The sequence below is a fragment of the Dreissena polymorpha genome, chromosome 15, assembly GCF_020536995.1.
Source record: "Dreissena polymorpha isolate Duluth1 chromosome 15, UMN_Dpol_1.0, whole genome shotgun sequence".
NCBI lineage: Eukaryota > Metazoa > Mollusca > Bivalvia > Myida > Dreissenidae > Dreissena > Dreissena polymorpha.
In genome coordinates, this window is record NC_068369.1 from 31,541,155 (window position 1) to 31,562,096 (window position 20,942).

General features: G+C 34.6%; 1 protein-coding gene across 14 annotated transcripts in view; it reads left to right on the forward strand.

The window, feature by feature from the left end:
• The window catches only part of LOC127861221 (uncharacterized), a 361,489-nt gene extending 349,777 nt beyond the window's left edge, over positions 1-11,712 (forward strand). For 7 of the 14 annotated variants that reach the window (XM_052399621.1, XM_052399618.1, XM_052399627.1 and 4 more), the window contains exons 3-11: positions 23-138; positions 580-709; positions 5,692-5,820; positions 6,984-7,175; positions 7,675-7,776; positions 8,988-9,047; positions 9,142-9,279; positions 9,421-9,520; positions 10,496-11,712. In XM_052399621.1, coding sequence (XP_052255581.1) covers positions 23-138; positions 580-709; positions 5,692-5,820; positions 6,984-7,175; positions 7,675-7,776; positions 8,988-9,047; positions 9,142-9,279; positions 9,421-9,520; positions 10,496-10,994 — 1,466 coding nt within the window. In that variant the 3' untranslated portion in view covers positions 10,995-11,712. The remainder of the gene's footprint in view (positions 1-22; positions 139-579; positions 710-5,691; positions 5,821-6,983; positions 7,176-7,674; positions 7,777-8,987; positions 9,048-9,141; positions 9,280-9,420; positions 9,521-10,495) is intronic. The other 7 variants (XM_052399622.1, XM_052399624.1, XM_052399623.1 and 4 more) reach the window with 5 other exon arrangements.
• The last annotated feature ends 9,230 nt before the right edge of the window (positions 11,713-20,942 follow it).

Genomic DNA, 20,942 nt, shown 5'->3' on the forward strand with positions numbered 1-20,942 from the left:
TTGGCAAGTATGGCTATTTTAGGTTGCTTACAAGTGTCAACCCCAGTCGAAACACAATTATTGAACAACATCGGTGAGTGCAATTTGAAGTGCAAAGGAAACATATTCGGTGTGAAAAATGACAGCCCCAGTATACAAGTAGGCATTATAGTATTTTATTAAGTTAAAATATATATCAATCATTCGGGTTTAAAGGGATAAATTGTGATGATAAACTTAAATAAATTATTGGAAAACTAGTTTATATAGTATTCTGAAAATTTATTAGATAAGGAATTTATATAACAAATAATTATCGTCAAGTTGTACAAAACACAAACGCATTATCATACCAGCGGTATTCTAGGCTCATTGATGTACTATCCGGAACATGCTATGTTATCTTATTTATATAATTGTTAATATGTTTGATGCCTGTGCAACATCTTGTGTAAAAAAGTGAGTTTCTATAAACATTTTAGTATGATACAGAACACGTTTTATGCGGACAATCTGTTTATTTCAACTCCATTTCAAATGTTTATATAAGTTATTGTGTGATGGTCACTTAAATACATGTAACACATTTATTTGTTCAAGGGTGTTATATGCCTGTGTATCGGCAGCAGCGATGACATGACAACCCAATCCTGCACAGGAGTATGTGACCAAGACTTTAGTTGTGGAAAGCATAATACAGATAACTTTGCAATCTACAAGAAAACAAAAGGTAACTTCATTTTGAAATATAAGTGTGTCCTTTGAAGTCATGTATACGCAATTAATTGTCGCATTATTTTTCTGAAATATTATGATGGCGGAAAACTTGTTATTATGAACGTAAACGCTCCATTTTTACGACAAATCGCTCCCGTCCGCTTCATAGATAAGTCGCCAGAGATAACAATGTTTTAAGCTATTTAATATGTACAATATGTTCTTCTTAAATCGCAAGGATGATGTATGTATGGACTTATGGTGTAACATCGTATATTTAATTCTTGCCCAAAACTGTTTACACCCCAGAGATCACACGATTTATAAAGACTTATAAAGCAAAGTACTGCAACATTTTTCTCTGAAACACCAAGGGTCAGATAGTGATATATGACATGTCATATTCGAAAAAGGGCATCTACTTATTTGGTTAAAATTATAGCCTTGTGGTCGTAACGGCCCACTTCAATTGGGTAATATGAAATATATATATATATATAAATATATATATAAATATATATATATATATATATATATATATATATATATATATATATATATATATATATATATATATTTATTTATATATTTATATATTTATATATATTTATATATATATTTATATATATATTTATATATTCAATAAATTTAAACAAATCTCGAAAACAACGGATGGGTAAGACAGTGCATATAATGCATGTTACATCATATGGCGGTACACAACTTAGATGTTTAAAATTATGTCCCTATTTTCAAAACTGGCAACCACCCCTAGATAACATAGGCACTTATCTCTGAAACGAAATGCCCAGGTATTTAAGTTGGTATGAAACATCATGTAGTAGCCCTGAACAGTTATTGTTTACATCGTGAACTTGTGGTCAACATTTCAATTAAAAAGACTGCGCCGTGTTTTAAAATATTCTGCGTTGAACCGAAATGGTTATAGGTTTAATATATATTGTGCATATCGTGCAGTTATCATATACACTGCTAGTTAATAAAATTCACATAACTGCCCCGTCTATCGGATCAGATTTGTTATATTTGCTTATAATAAAAAACTGAAAAGTATTTTGATCTGAAACCACATGTCGCTAAACTTTGTTTTTTCGTATATTACATCACGATGGTCGTTTTTGAAGATTAGTGTGGTTATACTCTTTAGTTAAAAACCGGCAAGGCCTAAGGGTTTTACTACTTTTGATAGACTAGTTTAGCATTATCAGTTTAAAAATTCTTCTACTCTTCAATCAAAATGTTGGTATGTTGTCAAAGACATGAGATATTAGTCATCTTAAAATATTGTTCAAGTCAAGCGGTGGGTCAAAACTATTCACTACTTACGTAAAAATCCTTTAAAATCATAGTATGTATATCCTTTATTCCTTTTACCTCGTGCAGCCCTATAAGATCGTGTATTTTTTTTTATGACGTAAACCTCTAAGCAACGTTCGAACGCAAGTGCCCGAAAACTGTATGCTTTTGTAACAAAAATCATGAAGACAAAATAAATAAATATGATATAAATTGTCCGTTTCTCTGACCTCGTTTCCATGGACAATGTATACAATCTTTCACCAGACGGACGCGGCCATGTTTGTCAATGTTCTGATCGTAAAATGTTGCAATGGTAGTTTCCCTTGGAGGCCCGTCTCGAATTTGTATTGTGCTCTCTGTTATGAGTACTTTGCATTACAATACAATTAAAGTATGCTGTGTATGCGGACAATTTTACCCCCCCCCCACGAATGATGACACATTATAAACACATCCCAGGGCCTCGCTGTGACGTCATAAAAATAGTATCACGATCTTATAGGGTAATTCCGTGTGACGAAGACTACGATGTACATGAATGTTTAAAGGTACGCAACATTATTATTATTATCTGAAAACAAACATATCTCACTCGTTATTTGTTAAACAAAAGATAAATTTTAAAGTATATATCAAGTTTAGTTATTGTGTAATAATTTATTCATGGAATATATGCCTTTGAAGTTTAAGGTGCTCGAACTTATAGGTGTAGAGGCTACTTATTTTGCTAAATATTGCCATATTTTGTATGTAATAATGTCGTCTTCATGTCTGCCAATTATACTCTAATGGTGGTTGTGGATATTTGTTTTGTATAATGTTATATAATAAACTCTTTCGTAAAACCACAAATTAAGGAGACGAATGTTTTTTTCGAATCGACATACAACTTGTTTAGAAATGTGTTATAAATATATCTCGATCAAGTTAGAAAACAGTTCTGTTTCGTTGAAAAACAAGTTTTCCTTATATTTCCTTATATTGATATAGTAAAACGTTGTGAACACTCTAGATGTCACACTATTCGCGAAATATTTATAACATCTGGTCAAAAATGGTTTCTAATGATGTATTTTTCTACTTACAAATGCTGTTTGTTAGTTGATAAACAAGGCAGCAAGTGCTTGTGAAGTGGGGTGGGGGAGTTTTCCATAGTGGGCTATAGTAAAACCTTGTTAACACTAATAAATATATTGTTTGCTTGATCATTATGGAACTCGATCAGAACATCTCCAATTATGTCTAAAACTAGCTTTAATGTGGATCTTGTCCTTCAAAAATAAATGCAACCAGGGAGTAGGCCAGTTGTTTCGTAAATGACTATTCTGAACCTTGTGAATTCACGATTAACAAAAATGATTGACCGATGCGTATGAACTTGTTATCATTTCTTAATCGAGTATGACACTGATTCCGGCCCGTTTAAATCATGGCAGCAAAGTGATTGCGGCAGTTTTACTTATATTTCTAAACTGAGACCTTGAACTCCATCTTTCAGTAGAATTCTTACGTAAACCTGTGAACATATTTAAAGTAATATTAAAGTCGACCTGGTATAAAACTTGCTCAAAACATGTGTTCTAAAGATGTATCGACTGTGTTTGCAAATGGTTCCGATCAGTTGAACAAATGGCAGTGTTTCTCATATTGCTTCAGTGAAGTTGTGTTAACATGCGTACACGTTCGTGAATCTTGCTGCCATTAGTTCTTATGAAAAATCGAACGAATTCGAAGCCTTCATCTATCGCACAAGCCATTCGACTGCCAGAAGGCTGGGGAGTTATCACAATATGGCTTTAGTGTAATCGTTTAAACACCACATTCACGTGTAAGTCTAATCGTCAAAAAACTGTCTCAGATAATAGGTGTAACAATATCTCAACCAGGTTAGGTTTGAACATTGTTTCGGTCCAGTGAAAAAGAAATTGATTCATTATCATTTTGATAGCAATTACATCTATGTAAGTGATACCAATGAATTTGTGTTGATGATTATATATAATGATGATGATAGTTATGATGAGAAGAATTATTGAACGATGATGGTGTATTACAGACGAAGTAAGTTTGTAATTAAATTAAAGTACTCCAATATGATATTCAATGACTTTATATTATATAGTTTTACGATGAACATTACTTGACCTTCAATTCGATACCAATTCTATTTCTGTAACTCGATGATTATAGCACAAAGCAATAGCACAAAATGTGAAACAAAAAACACTAAGTTAATCAAAACAAGTTTTTTCTTATCGTACTGTGTGTGCAATGGCCTGGCCGTGGTCGATTTTGTTCTTATAAACACTCTTAAGGTCACATTATTTGTCAATCACCTTGTGAATTTGCATGAACATTCCATTCATTCTAAACAATTACTAGGTTGAGTTATACACTTAGTCACGTGAAATTATACACGCTGTCTGGAGGTCAACTTGAAAAGTCAAAATGTTTGCCAAATTAAACTGGCTGTTATCAATTAGATTATGTTGTGGTATCTTTTGATACAGTACGTCAAGAACACGGCTGCCGATAGGTCGATCTTTTCTCCTATAAGACTAAATTAAAAATGGCTTCCAGGCAAGACCTCTTAGTTTGACCTTATCATCACGAAACTTTCTCAGAACAATTATTATTACAATTGTTATTACAAATTTGATCAGTCCCATCAAACAATCTTCAGGCGATGCAGTGATCTTAGTATGCTAGTATGGGAAACATGTATACCATACTCTCTTATAAATAACCGCCCGAAGACATCTTCTGTTTTGCTAATGTTTAAACTTGGTTGGAATATGGTTTTCCAATAATGTATCGGTATATATGTTATAAGGGGAACTAAAAACTCAGTGAGACGTCTCTTTTATTATACAAACATCATACTCGCAGATCAGATCAGTAACATGTCTTTGAGTACAATGTGAGTTCTAAGGACCGTTGACACCTGTATTATATTTACAACGTATACCACATACAAACTAAGTATTTTTTTACGAACATTCTAATCAAAGACTTAATAAGAATGTTCCGGCTATGGGAGCGAGCATTAACAGCTTTAATAACTGTATATAATAACATTTGTATTGCTCTTATATTGTGATTTCATTGTATATATACAGAAATCGTAAAAAAAAGAAAGTAAATATTTTCGAAACATGTATTAATTTGTTATTGTTTAACGACACACGGGTAAAATATTTTTATAAATAAATTAAAAACTGGAATCTAGAATAATTCATGCTATATAACTTTTTTATTTAACAGTAAACGTTCATTATGTTTTGAGCTAATGCCTGAAACGATACATATGTTTTAATAAAATAACGGATACATTGCCTTTGGAAAAATAAATCTGTAATATTTATCTTTTTTAAAATTTGGAACGCACTTGCCTGTGATTTGTTTTTGGTCCGCGCGTTCGCTCGTGAATGCAATTGCCATGGATATTTTGGCTATTGCTATAAGAAACACGCTGATTTTGTATGTGTTAACGTTATTTTACGATATATGTTACGAATTTTCGTCGATTTTGAGTGTTTATGGGGCTTTAAGATCCATTTTGATTCTCTCGACCCCTGATAATACTTAAGTTTAATTTACCATCGCCTTCATCTTGTGTTGCATTTTGTATTTCCGGTTTGCGGAGGTTAATTGTATGTTGTGCTTTTGTTTCAGTTTCTAACACGAGCGAAGATGATCCTTATTCAAATTGTTTGATATTTCGTTCTTTGACATCACCTTTCAAATGGCAGACTTGTAGAGATCTTGGAAGTCATAGAGTTCTTTGCAGTATTAAGAACTCAGGTACGAATTTCCTGAAAGAAAATATTGTATTGTTGTATTGTTCGTGTCCCTCGTCAATATTTGCAATGCTAGTGTGCCTTTTATTCAATCGAATATCAAATCAGACGTTAAGGTATGACATATGCAAACAAAGCATGTATTTTAAAAGTATGCCATATAATGTATATGCCATTGATACTACCATACATAATTAGATAATAAAATGCTTTTACAGCATAATGAGCTTAATGTGTAGTGATTCGCAAAAATGCGACCAGCTTTTGCAAATGTATGACCCTCTGTATTTTAGTTCAACGAAGTTATACATATTCCAAAAACTAATCTTAAACTTTGCTAAAACTTACACAGCTAAATTAACTTTATGTGTAGGTAAATGTGAAGAATGGGGTTAAGGCTGCGACCATAGCAGAAAATAAAGCCTATTTTTCAGGTCATAAAAAGCCCCCTTTCCTCCTTCCTCATTATGTGTACTCGTTTCAACTGGTATGTATAATCCAATAACATTTACATAACTCAATGCCATTAATGGGAAGGTGATAGCATATGAATGATTTGTAGCTGAAATACATATTTTAGGTGCGCAGGAATCAATGCATGTGAAACAACTTGTTTGAATTGGCCGTAAACAGGTTAATTTGATAAGCTTTACCAATGCGAAGTGTATCCAATTATACTGAATGGTTGTGCATTTTCCATTAAGTGCGCGAATTTTCGAGAATCAGCTTTGACTCCCGACGTAGCGTTGTATTAAGTGTTCTGAAAGCTATAATAGCCATATCATTTTTACTATGAATTATATGGATCAACTGAGAACATATGCATTATTTCCATGTATGGCGATACATATTTGAAATATGCCACTTTTGCTGTAAGCATACAACACTAGTTTTTTATCTATATTTATGTGTACATTGTTTCCGTTTCAACGTCTTGTCTGTTTTAAACATATAGATATTGAATATTTAACATATTACGTACACAAAGCCAGATTTTTAATGATCTTATAAAATTATGATTTTCGGATTTGTATTAACCGCTGGATGTTATATGAGTGTTTTTGTCGACGGGTAACATTGTGTTTCTCATTCTGTGTTCATTGATTCAAATTAAGAAATTATTTTGAAAACAATATAAAGTTTATTTAATGTTTTTATTCTCTCCAGACGGCCAGTGGGTCGCTTACAGCATGAACACGTTCCGGTCATCGTGGGTGACAGCAAATGAAGGATGTTTGTCCAACGAAACTTTGCCAGCGACACTTAACAGCATATTTAAAGGATTGAGTTATGCTTTGGATCAAGCTCATTGGACAGGCGTCATCCGAACACACACAGTGCTGATGGCAGACGATAGAGGTACTTACAATAACTTGGAAAATGTTAATTTCATTTTCCGTAAATAATACACTTATCAAATCGCCTTACGCAAAACGACAAACTAGCGTCAATAAGTTAATCTTGAAAGGAAACAGCACATGAACATTGGTAGTTGAACAATACATTTACTAAATGTTTTAACGGTTTATTTATATACATGTTATGGTTCCAACGTAAATGTGTATGAAGTAATGAATTTGTATAAATAGCACAGAAGAAGAAAGAGCAATTACTAGCACACGCACACAAACATCGTAATGCAAATCTAAAACATAAAAGTGTATACGCCAGTATGCACGTATTACCTGCAACAACAAAAACACAATAGATGCTAATGAAACCGTATTTATTTAAATAAGTCCACCGGTGCAGTCAGTTCGCAAGGGAAGGGTTTTGGCACTAATTTTATGCTGATTTGTCAAAATGCAATCTATTTTCGTATACATACAAACTATTTTGATGTTGTATTTCTGTGTAGATTTTATTACAAAGCCTGGAGAACGCACATATTCATTCGTGACAAATAGTGGAAAAATCTATTTCGAAGGAAGCGGGAATAGAAGCAGTCTTTGTACAGCATGTACGTATATCTTCTAATTAAGTGGCATCATGTGCACTTAACTTTGCATAATAAGTCCGATACAACACTATTTACAAGTAAAGAAGAATTGGAACATCAAACTATTTAAATAATTTATCAGTTTAAATTAAAAAATTTGATCAGAAACTCCTATGATTATATATGAAATGTTTAGTTTCATTGATGTTTGCATTTGAATCAAAACTCACTGGTTTTCCTTCACCTTAGCTTTACACGCTGTAAAAGTTGAATTTTCTTTGGAAGCGACATTCTCATGATCATGACCTTTAACATACTAAACGCAACTTCTTGTTTCCATAATGCCTTATCAGCATGCAGACAATGAAACATCTCAAATGTTTGTATGATATTATATGCACACATAATGTGATGGCGGACTTACTTACAGACGCATGGACGATTTGATGGACGGACTGGACAAGCATAAGATGTTCCTCCATAGTTGAGTAGAGACATGATTTAAAAACAAATAGTATTCACTTGAGGACAATTGAATACAACCTTATGTTAGAAATAATGTTGTTGCTTCAAAGTCTTATAGATGAGTTACGATTTTTTGTACAAAGGTGTAATTTATAAAACATGTCAAAATAATAAAGAATTGTATGTATTGATATTTAAGCTGTGTTTAATATTGCTTCTGGTTAATTGGGAAAACAGTTCCGCCAGGGGTTTGGGACATACGTCTTTTTATTGATATACTGAATCAGTGTTAACAGTCTAAAACTTACATGGTTCGTTAATCCGATCTTTATGAGAGTGTTTTAAATATGTATTTTTACGATATCTTAACTAATTATAAACATGTTCCTGGTCGGATTAACAATATAGATACCATATTGCATAATGCGTTGTACCTGAAACCAACATTTTGTAAAGCCGAATATAATCTACATAAAACACTCCCTGTTTCCATCGCATTTATTGTTCAATTGAGAAACGTGTTACACTGTGTGATCTTTATTAAATTTAATATTTTACGTTTTCTTGAAAACAAGCAGTACTCGGGGTGTCTTAAATGACCAATTTTTATATACGGATTAGCCTATGACAGTATATAACAGTGGCAGAGAAGATGGATTTGAAACATATCCATTCACTGTACACCGTTCAACGTGTACTGTTATGAAAGTATATGCTGTCAGTTTTCATTCAAATCCTCAAAATACAGCAACAACTGCCCATTTCAGCACCAGCCGCAACAACAACACCAACGTATAACTTGTCAACGACAATCATTCCTACCGAAGGTAAATTCTAAAAAGTATTTTCCCAGAATATACAATTTAAGACTATGTCATTTTAAAATTAAAGCACATTTATTTATCATTAATTGTCTTCCAGAAATTATCAATTTTACGGTTGTATTTCAAGAGGAAAATCAAGTAGCCTCAATTTCTCCAAGTAACCCTATCCATAGCAGTACTACAAGTCATCAATCGACACTCATACAGTCATCAACCAGTAAGGAAAACATACAAAGTAAGCCTTTCTGTCGTTACCTGCGCTTATAATCGATGTTTTGTTTTCAATAATAAAAGTTACTTACATTTTAAACCGCACATGCATTATTGTTACCTGTGGTGGGTTGCTTTACATTTAATTCAATATTTATATTTTCAGAATCCACAGAATCCACAGCCATGGGTATAGAAATCGGCATTTCAGTTGCAGTCTTTTGTATAGTTGGGGCCACAATTGCTATACTCGTTCTTAAGAATAGGTTTGTTTTTATATAGGTACATGATTTAAACAATTATCATTTAGGCATTCGTTTAACGAGTCCAATAAATCACCAGGAGCTCATATATTTAAGAATTGAATACATGCCTATCTGGCCAAATTTAACTGTATAATTTGTGTAATATGCCATTTTAAAGTACATATCAATTGCTAAAATGGTATTATATTTAAACAAACAAAAAGTGTTTACAGTAATGTGCGAAGCAAAAGATATATACCACATTGCAATCAAACAGTTGCAATAAGGCAAAGGAGCTACGGCGATATTAAATAAACCAAATTATTAATTGAAAGTTTTTTACTTAAATCCCCTACATTTGCTATAATTAGCAAAGAGAACCTCGCCCATACAACATACATAAGCAACTTCAAAAAAACAATAACACAAATCTATTTGGTATGTTTATCATACCATTATACCATTTTAAAAATGATACTTAAATAAAATATATTCGCACCTGCAGTTTTAGATTGAATACATATTGTGTATGCTCTAATGCGGCGTCCTGAAAACTTGCCGATTCATGCATACCATTTGTAAAAAGCGTTTTGATTTGTTTGTTTACTGTTTCGATGTTGTATGTGTCAAAAAAAATTACATATACAAATCTAATTGTTTAATTGAATCGGAACCATTTCTACCGAAAAAGAGAACTTCACAATAAACTGAAAGCGAAAGCAACATTGTCTGCTTTAATTTCGTAGTGTCCTGAGATAAAACATGAAAGTGAACCTTTTTATCGGGCCGATATCAGAGTTACGCTATGATAAAATGCAAAAATGGCCATCTTATAAGATGTCATGTCAAACAAATAAGTGTTTTGGAACAGTATTTGATTGGCAAATAATCATACGAACCAATGGTTGCTCATACAAATGATCTCCTGCGTATGGGAGTAGATTTTCACATTTAGTCTTCTTTAAACAAAATATGAGAGAATTGAAGTTATTTCAGGGGAATATTGCCCTGCAAACTTGGAGCAGACAAAGAACAACCAGCGGACGGAACAATTGCATTTGAAGAAAACATGACATATAATAAAGGCCTTGACGACACTGTTAACGACCATAATTATTTCATACTGGAAAAAGGCTTACAAGCAGTAAATGAAAATATCGACAATTACAATACCCCATGTGAAGCAAATCAAGGAAATGGTGAAGAAGGTACTTACAATTCAATAGAGGACACAGATGAACCATATAGACATTTTAAAGATAGCAACGGTGACTATGACTACACGACCAATAATTTAACAAGTGGCTCGAATACGAGAAAACCTGAAAATGTCTACAACAAACTGAAGATAAACAGACCAGGTGACTATGATCACGTAGATGGACGTGAAAATAATGTTACCCAAGCAGGAAACGACTACGATACAACATCTGCTGCTTTTGCTTCCAGTAACGCTGACGTTAGTGATTACAATCATATCCCACACCCTGTTTAAGGGAAAAGTGACTATGACATCAATACAGGGAGGAAGGTAACACTCGTCCCGAGCGATACATCGGGGTATGCTCACGTCAAAATTTAAAACAAAACAATTAAGTAAATAAGCTATGGAATTTATATACCATTAACTATGTATACTATACTGCAAATACGTGTTTCTTTTGTACAACTTTTACAATAAATGTATATGGATGTGCTTAATTGGACGATGTACATAGAAGAAAAATAGAGATCATTAAAAAAGCATAGATTACCAATAGATCAACAATCATTGCCATAGCAATTGTATCATTAGTCTATTAAATATAAGTGTGTTACATAACTTCAATGACTGGCACATTTCTACATGAAAAAGTCAAAATCTTAAGCGTACGGGCATAAATGTTATGTTCTGTTTATTTGCGTAAATGTAAATGTACGCTTACATCATCCCTCTATGTCTATTGAAACAATAATTATAAGTGCCTATTTTTGATGACTTATAGAATTAGTGATTAAGGTATAGCGATTATATAGGTAGGCAGCAATTATGTTAATGTTACAAGTTTATCGCCACTTCACATGGGCACGTTATAATAATGTCTATTGAATATCCGTGTTAATACTGATATTTCGTGCCTTCTTGACACTACATTACCGTTACGTTAGTTCTCATTTTAAGATAACTAATTTAATACTAAGTGTTTATTGCAATTTATAAAGGTATTTGTTCAGTATGTGTTTTGTTTTTAGAGTATGATCACTGTGAACTTTCTATTTTATTCTGACAGTCTGAGTTTATATAATATTGTCCCTAACAATAAGCCTTAAATTCGTTTATTTCTTGCGCAGATTTATTATGGATATTTCGTAATATCTTATTAATTAACCGATTTCAAAAATCTCTTAAAAAACATTACAAACCATACAATTACCATTGTTCATATTTCTGACACTTTCAAATATATTGTTAAAATTGTCAAATTATGGTAATAAGAATGTAGATAGATATATTTATCTCGGTAACATGTTGCAAACACAATTAAAAATACATGTTGCATTAATAAAATAATACATAAAATACAAACATGAGAATTAAACATGCCACGCAACACAGTACCAAGGTGAGCACAAAAAAGAGAGTGATCTCTTTTTTCGTTTGTGTACATCTTTATTCAATGGTAAACATTGGCGCGTGGACTAATTTGTCGCTTGAAACGTTTACTATAATGTAAAGTTGATAATTATATGGAAACGGAATAACATGTGATAGTATAAACGTGATTGTAAGAGGGATTATGCTGTGTTAATGCATCCTTATAAGTACAAGGTAAATACATAAATATGCATGATAAGTATTTAGATTACGCTAGTACGTATACCATGAATAATATTTTCAATCACATTCTATAATTATATGCATTGCCTCTGTTCATATTCTCTTAACTATTTATTTCATGCTTATCAACCTTTTAATTCAGGAGTTGTAAAGAACATACAAATACAATAGCAATGTTTAAATTAGTTGACTTAGATAAATGAATACGTCGATACATTTTTAAAGATGTGTTTATAATAAATGGGTCATCATATCACTGGTCACAATCCAATCCTATCAGACATACGCCACGAAAGTGTCTTGGGTAGATATGTATGCACATGTCAATTCAAAACTGTAGACATAATCTTTTGAAAAGGTTTGTTAAATGTGTTGTTCTTTGTAGTATATACATGAGCAATCAGGATGATGAAACGATACACACATATATACCTTAGCAATAAAACATATGTTACCCCCACATGTCATTATTATCAATATAAAACTAATGCCATATTTCGCCGTTTTTGCATCGATACAGTTAACACAAGGTAATATGGACGCAACTTTGACAATGGTAGTCAGTGTTCGACAAATGTCTTTCACTCTCTCAACGTTCGTGTTCGTTGTATATTCATCATCAAACTTTAATATTTAATTTATCACTTAAAATACAAACGTTGCACAACTATTAGAACACAAACATGTTTAATACCAAATGTCGGTATATTTGTTTTATGAAGATACACACATTTGTAGAAAGCATAGCCCTCTGATTGTGGCGTTTATTTAATCAGTTCATTTGATGATGCTCCGAGTCATCTTGCGTCCAAAATGTACGACTTGAAAATAAAACCTTTAATCGTAGTTTATTACGCACAAACCTTACATGTTCATTGTCGTAGATGCAGCTTAAGCTATGCGTCTACTAGCGCCGTGTCATACGGTTTGAATTTGACGCCCTTGTCCAATTATACATAGATGCATATAAATATCGAGTTCTATATCATGTGCATCGGCTGATAAGTTTTACCAATTCACGAATCATACATTATTTTGTCTGCTTCAGCTATACGTTTACATCGACTTTGTACGAGCCTATTCAAATCAGATACGAACAGATCCAAAGGGGCTTCTGGAACAGTGCAAATTCCACTAACCCTAGTAACTCAATGTAAACGTCTTTTAAGGACGATGACCGTTTGAGAGGAAATTCATAACAAAACAAACGATAAAGATATACTACAAGAGTATGTTAATCAGATTATATTTTGCATGTAATACACCGCCGATGCGATATTTATATATCTCTTCTATTTATGTTCGGCTTCAACAAAGTATGATTTTAATGTCAAAAGTGACAGTATTCACATTTTATTCTATAATCTTTACTTATACTTTATAAATGCTTGTAATTTATAAGGAAAGTTTCTCCCTGTTGATTTATGAATCAATATGAAATGAATATACACAGAATGAAGACCATCGAAGTGATATCGAATTATCGTTCACCTAATATAAGATTGTTAAGTTGGTTGTGTACTCGATTATTGAATGAATGTGAAGTTTGAAATTCCTTTGTCAACGATTAAGAAACCGTTTATTTGCAATCAACAAATGCATTAAGTAAAACATAGCGGTTGTTCAAAAGAGTTTTTCTCCTGACAATATGTTATGGCGTTTCCTTTTAACACAATGTTTGGAGCATACATGTAAAATTATAAAGAAAGCGTGTGTTTGGATATTTACAAATCATTAAAAAACAAATAATCGTGCTTGTGTTAACAAATGTTATTTTGAAACTAAGAATGTCAGTGTAATCGATGTCCGGTAATCGCAGTGGTTGATCCATACGCTTCGCACATTCGCGGCACGGATAAAATCCTAGTTCACGGAAGCATGTGGTCGGTGTTCACCATGACGTACAGGTCGGGTTTTCTCCGGGTAATCTAGTATCTTTATTAGGTAAAAGTGACGAGGAACACTCAATGGCAACATTATGCAGCCTCAGGTGCTGAAGAACCTCAAAAGAAACAAATTTGTAGTTTTGAATTTGGTGAGCGATAACAGGGCGCAATTGGACAATCCAATGCTGAGCCTGGCAGAATCACAACTTTTTTACAACAATGCATTAATCTAAGTCTTCAAATCTTTTCGTTTTCATTCAAAGCACGTATGGATATACTATTGACAGGCCAAGATATCGGTCGTATTCCTCGCTAATAATCAATTATGTATGTTTCATGTTTGACAAATTAGAACTAATATATTACAAAGCTGGATATATTTTCAAAGATTGGAACTTAAACAATAAAAGAGATATAATATCTTCATTTAACTATGCCTTTGAGCGTTGAGGTATTGTTCAATAATCGTGTAAATCGTTAATTTCGTGAATTGCTTTAATAATAAGTTAACATCCACGAAACCTGTGAAGTATTCCACAAAAGTATAACACAATGAGTTATATAAAGACTGCAAGCATTGGTTATTGCTTCAAGGCCTGTGGTTTTGGACTATTTGGATTTCAACCTGTTAATGCCAACACTCTTCAATGTAACGCAGTAATTAATTTAAGCAGGTTAAGAAAGGCTGATAAAAACATGTCGTTCAGTTCCATTACTTCAGTGATACAATTATGGATGTACTTTTGTGCACGTTGTCAAGAATTGACAATTCAATTTTATGACTCAAACAATTGATGCTATTGTAACAATTCGTAAACACCATCAAACGGTTCTGAATCATAAGCTTTTGCCATTGTGCGCAAGCTGCCTAACCAATTCATCTCTGGCACAATACGATCGAAGTCAAACCAAGACTGTGTGTAGAGGTTACATTTCCCATTAGTAAACGTTCAGAAAATCATGAAAGATAAACATCATATATTGGTTTCGAATTTACCCATGGTTTCATTAAGCCCTTGCTATTGGATGAAATCAAATTTGAACAGCAAGTAATAATTGTCCCTAGACAGCCCATGCACAATTAGTATCTATGAATTAGCACGTTGGTGTGGATACCTGCAGGTAGCGACATAAAGTGATGTTGACTATTGCTAATGAAATAAACACTTGCATATGTATGCATATAACAGTAATATCGCAAATATGTAAACATACTTGTACGTAAAACAATGCATTTTTAAACATGTTGAAAGTCCCCGTGATAGAGTAAAGAGTGAATACTTAATAATGATGTTCAAATAGTGCTAGGTAAGTCAACACATATCCATATCGCTACATTAATCGTACGATATCAAATGATCTACGAATGTTTTTATTCATACTACCAAACAAACATATAACATAAAACGAACTATTATTCGTTGAGTTACCGTGGCTTAATAATAGACTCTAGCAAAATGAATAAGTCCTGCTTAAACACATACAAGACTGTTAAACATAACGTATATTTTTCTAAAGACAAATACATTGTTGCACTATCGATCGAATGTAAATCTTCGCTTTAATGACCATACATCTGCGCGTGCTGGTAGGAGTTTACTTCCCCATTCAGTCCGTTTAAATCTTAAGAATCGTAAAAAACGAAAAATCATGTGGCGTAACAAACTACTGGCTACGGTTTTATACTGGCTACGGTTACTGTTAAAGATAGTTATATGGTAAATATATTCAGTTTGATGTTCATATTTATGTGCACATAAATATTGCATGTGTTAACTTAAACCGTTGAGATGGTATGGTGGTTTCATATTAAAGCGTTATTTTCTCGTAGCTCTATTACATTCGTAGGCCTGTACAACTTTAATTATTTAAGCGGTTATGAATTTTGATTTAAATATACTAATATACATAAATAACAATATACAAAGTCCACATTAACTATTCATATTTATTTTGTGTTCTTACCTATTGAGATTGTGGTGAATTTAGTTATAATTACTTTAACCGTTTTCATTTGAATATATCTAAACGTGAACTTGAATTGCACGAACAGGACATATATCTTAATATCACCAAGAGGGCATTTGAGTATGGCAAGTGATAAATTGCGCAACAAAATTAGTCCTAGGGAAAACTAGCGACAAACATAAAACACAATCATTATTGAAAAGAAAAGAAATGTTGTTGAGAATCATGACATATTGATTAACTCTTCCAGTGCTGTAACCGAATTTTGAAGGCCTTTGCAAACAGTTTGGATCCAGATGAGACGCCACATAACATGGCGTCTCATTAGGATCAAAACTGTTTGCTATTCTGATAATGTTCTTTAAAATAATCAAAGAAAATGCTAATTTTAGAAATTCAGCAGACGACATTTTTGCAGACAACAAATTTCCCAGCATGCAAAGGGTTAGATATTGGCCTGACTCTACAGTAGGAGTTACTAGGCCTAACATCATCAGCTATTCTTAATTATGTAGCAAGAGCGATTATTCAATCATTTCAAGGATACTGTATTATCGTTATAAGGGAGCGTGTTTTCAAGTGTATAGTCAATTCGTTAAGAGAAAATGAGGTCATGCTAAGTGAGCTGGTTTTAGATAGGCATGTACACAGTTTGTTTATTTTGATCTCGCGTTAAGTTAATACGTGACAACAATGAACAGAAACACGGATACGCAGCATAAATGGCTTTCGTAAGAAGTATTTTTGCTAGATATCAGATTTAGTTATCTGTCAACTGTATCCTGACAAACATTTAAACTAGTCGCACCGACAATTCAGATGACCGAAGGTTCATACAGAAGTTAACAAATTGTCTATGGCGTTCTCGTATCATAATGTCAATCACATCACAGACTCAAAGATATAAAATGGTGTACATTAAATCTTTAAATATTAATAGCAGACTAAATAGCAAATCAAATACGCATGAAATATGTGGTTTATAATGATAAACTACGTTTCAAAGTATGGTATATACGAGTACAGTCAAAGGCACAAGCATAATTAACAATATTTTAAATGTAAAAGGTCAAATAAGTATTTTCTTATGGGTGAACATTTTTTCCCTATACAAATATTGAAAGGATGTCATTATACAATGAGGTTTCAATCACATTTACTAACTGTGTCAACCAGCAACGAAAAAGTGGTGATGTAAATTAATTGTTGCACGGCGCATTTATAACATACAGTTTATCGGTTCCAACCAAGCACATGTAATATGCATGATATGCATATTCATGGGTGTAAACAGAAGGATATACTGCCAGAGAATAATTGCAAACGTAAGAATAATGGTCAGTACAATATATGCATTGGTCCATTAGATCGCTGATGTTTAACCCGTTCCCCCATAAGCAGCAACGTGAACATGGTTTTTGCAATATGTATAGTGCGATTTCATTTTACATATACATGTTATAGTGATAAATACTCTTTTTTGGTAAACAACATAATCGATGTTTTTTCAAAAACAAGTATTTATCGCATACATTATCTGAAAGAGGCAAACCTTAAAGAAAAGGGTATTTAAGTTTTCGAAAACTTGATTTGGACAAATGTATATCCGGTGGTCTTTTATATTAAATTTAAGACGTAAAATGTTAAACACGTGACCTTAAATTTATGTGTACAAGTTTAAAAACAACTCATAGATACATTTCGAATAAAGTTTCCAGTTACTTGATAGTTCTGTGTATTGCAATATGCAGCAAGCAAGCAACTCGCACCTTAATATAAGGAACAACATAACATCAATTGTGTTGCTGAAGGAGCTATTAAGATAATATTTCTCTATCAGCAATAACACCTTAATGTTATTACTGCAACATGTACGTATATAAAATCTTGTTTTAAGTACACTTACAGCAACGTACAAATACCATCCCGCCACTAATCGTCATAAGTTGTTGAGTCTACTTTGGGAAATTGTGCGTTCCTGATATGTCTTAATTCTCCGAAGCGCAGAGAACGTCTTCTCGCTTGTGACATTTGTAGCTGGCATTGTCAGTAAGATTCGTATAAGTGCCGCAACATCTGGGTAGATCACCCGCAATGTAGGTGAAAGCTTGATTTTTACCAGAGATACAGGTTCCACTGCTTCCCAGGCTGTATCCTGCACAGGCATTTAGCAGTGTTGCTTGTTCCAGAACATTCCGAGTTGGTATCGGTAAAATCTATAGCTTGTTTGCATTATGAAAATAAAGCAAAATACAAAATGTATATAGAACTGGTGTGAATCTAGAGGTAGTCAGATTAATCATTTTTTTCAAACCAGATAAATGCATAGATCAATTAATATAACAACATATCTACAAACGAATTGAGACCAACCACATTTTAAATATTTCGTAACAAATAATGAATGAATTTCTGTAAACGCAATTGCGGGGTGCGTCATTTAGTCATTTTTATATTCACGATGGGTGGGGCCTTGAAGGAAATGGTTTCTTCTAGTTTGATTCTTGACTGAATATGTTTACCTATAAGTGTTGTAATATGTTTATTGCACAAGTGGAAGTATATATATATTTTAATTTGATATGCTTTAATTATGTATTTATTGTAAGTCAACATGCAAGATATGGATTTCAATCAACATTAAACTTGTCATTAGTTTACAGCTGCCTTAGCTTCAAATTATTTGCATACTTTTTGCACATTTCCCTTCGATTCCCATCAGTTGGGTTGAAGCCACGCACTGACACGTGTCATTGGTGCCGGTAGCAGAGCATTCCGAGTTGGCATCAAGAGGGGTGCAGACGTTAGAGGTGCCGGTAGCAGAGCATTCCGAGTTAACATCCAATGGGGTACACGTAAGAGGTGCCGGTAGCAGAGCATTCCGAGTTGGCATGCAGCGGGGTGCAGACGTTAGAGGTGCCGGTAGCAGAGCATTCCGAGTTGGCATCCAGAGGGGTGCAGACGTTAGAGGTGCCGGTAGCAGAGCATTCCGAGTTGGCATCCAGAGGGGTGCAGACGTTAGAGGTGCCGGTAGCAGAGCATTCCGAGTTGGCATCCAGAGGGGTGCAGACGTAAGAGGTGCCGGTAGCAGAGCATTCCGAGTAGGCATCCAGTGGGGTGCAGACGTAAGAGGTGCCGGTAGCAGAGCATTCCGAGTTGGCATGCAGCGGGGTGCAGACGTTAGAGGTGCCGGTAGCAGAGCATTCCGAGTTGGCATCCAGAGGGGTGCAGACGTTAGAGGTGCCGGTAGCAGAGCATTCCGAGTTGGCATCCAGAGGGTTGCAGACGTTAGAGGTGCCGGTAGCAGAGCATTCCGAGTTGGCATCCAGAGGGGTGCAGACGTTAGAGGTGCCGGTAGCAGAGCATTCCGAGTTGGCATCCAGAGAGGTGCAGACGTTAGAGGTGCCGGTAGCAGAGCATTCTGAGTTGGCATCCAGAGAGGTGCAGACGTTAGAGGTGCCGGTAGCAGAGCATTCCGAGTTGGCATCCAGAGGGGTGCAGACGTAAGAGGTGCCGGTAGCACAGCATTCCGAGTTGGCATCCAGCGGGCTGCAGACGTTAGAGGTGCCGGTAGCAGAGCATTCCGAGTTGGCATCCAGAGGGGTGCAGACGTTAGATGTGCCGGTAGCATAGCATTCCGAGTTGGCATCCAGAGGGGTGCAGACGTTAGAGGTGCCGGTAGCAGAGCATTCCGAGTTGGCATCCAGAGGGGTGGAGACGTTAGAGGTGCCGGTAGCATAGCATTCCGAGTTGGCATCCAGAGGGGTGCAGACGTTAGATGTGCCGGTAGCATAGCATTCCGAGTTGGCATCCAGAGGGGTGCAGACGTTAGAGGTGCCGGTAGCAGAGCATTCCGAGTTGGCATCCAGAGGGGTGCAGACGTTAGATGTGCCGGTAGCATAGCATTCCGAGTTGGCATCCAGAGGGGTGCAGACGTTAGAGGTGCCGGTAGCAGAGCATTCCGAGTTGGCATCCAGAGAGGTGCAGACGTTAGATGTGCCGGTAGCAGAGCATTCTGAGTTGGCATCCAGAGGGGTGGAGACGTTAGAGGTGCCGTCTAGCAGAGCATTCCGAGTTGGCATCCAGAGGGGTGCAGACGTTAGAGGTGCCGGTAGCAGAGCATTCCGAGTTGGTATACAGAGGGGTGCAGACGTTAGAGGTGCCGGTAGCAGAGCATTCTGAGTTGGCATCCAGAGGGGTGCAGACGTTAGAGGTGCCGGTAGCAGAGCATTCCGAGTTTACATCCAATGGAGTACAGACGTAAGAGGCGGAATATGCTGATATACACATTATTCCATTTAAGAAGTGAAACAACTACATGCAATATTAAATCTTACATTTTCACACGGTACATATTTTTTTCAATTGTTGCTCATACAATAAACGATAGTTTTAGAAAATTAGTTATGTAATCTTAATTAATATATATTTTGTTTAGAATCTATAAAATATCACATAATGTATTATATTATATCATTTTTGGATAAACGTATTGGATATATTTAACAAGTAAAGTAATATAATTTGACGCAGGTATTCCTTTTTACCTGCTATATAACTTCACATACGAAAATTATTGAATATTTGCTGTGTTGCATTTTATCATGCCACAGAATGGTACACCGTTTAGACGGGCATAGTTTTGCTGAAAAGCGTAGTTTAAATAACCAATGTACCATGACTGAAAATCTGTAAAAATAAGCCGATAATTCGTACACAATAAAATGTAAAGAAAAAATAACAATTCCGACAAGTCACTGGACATGCTGCG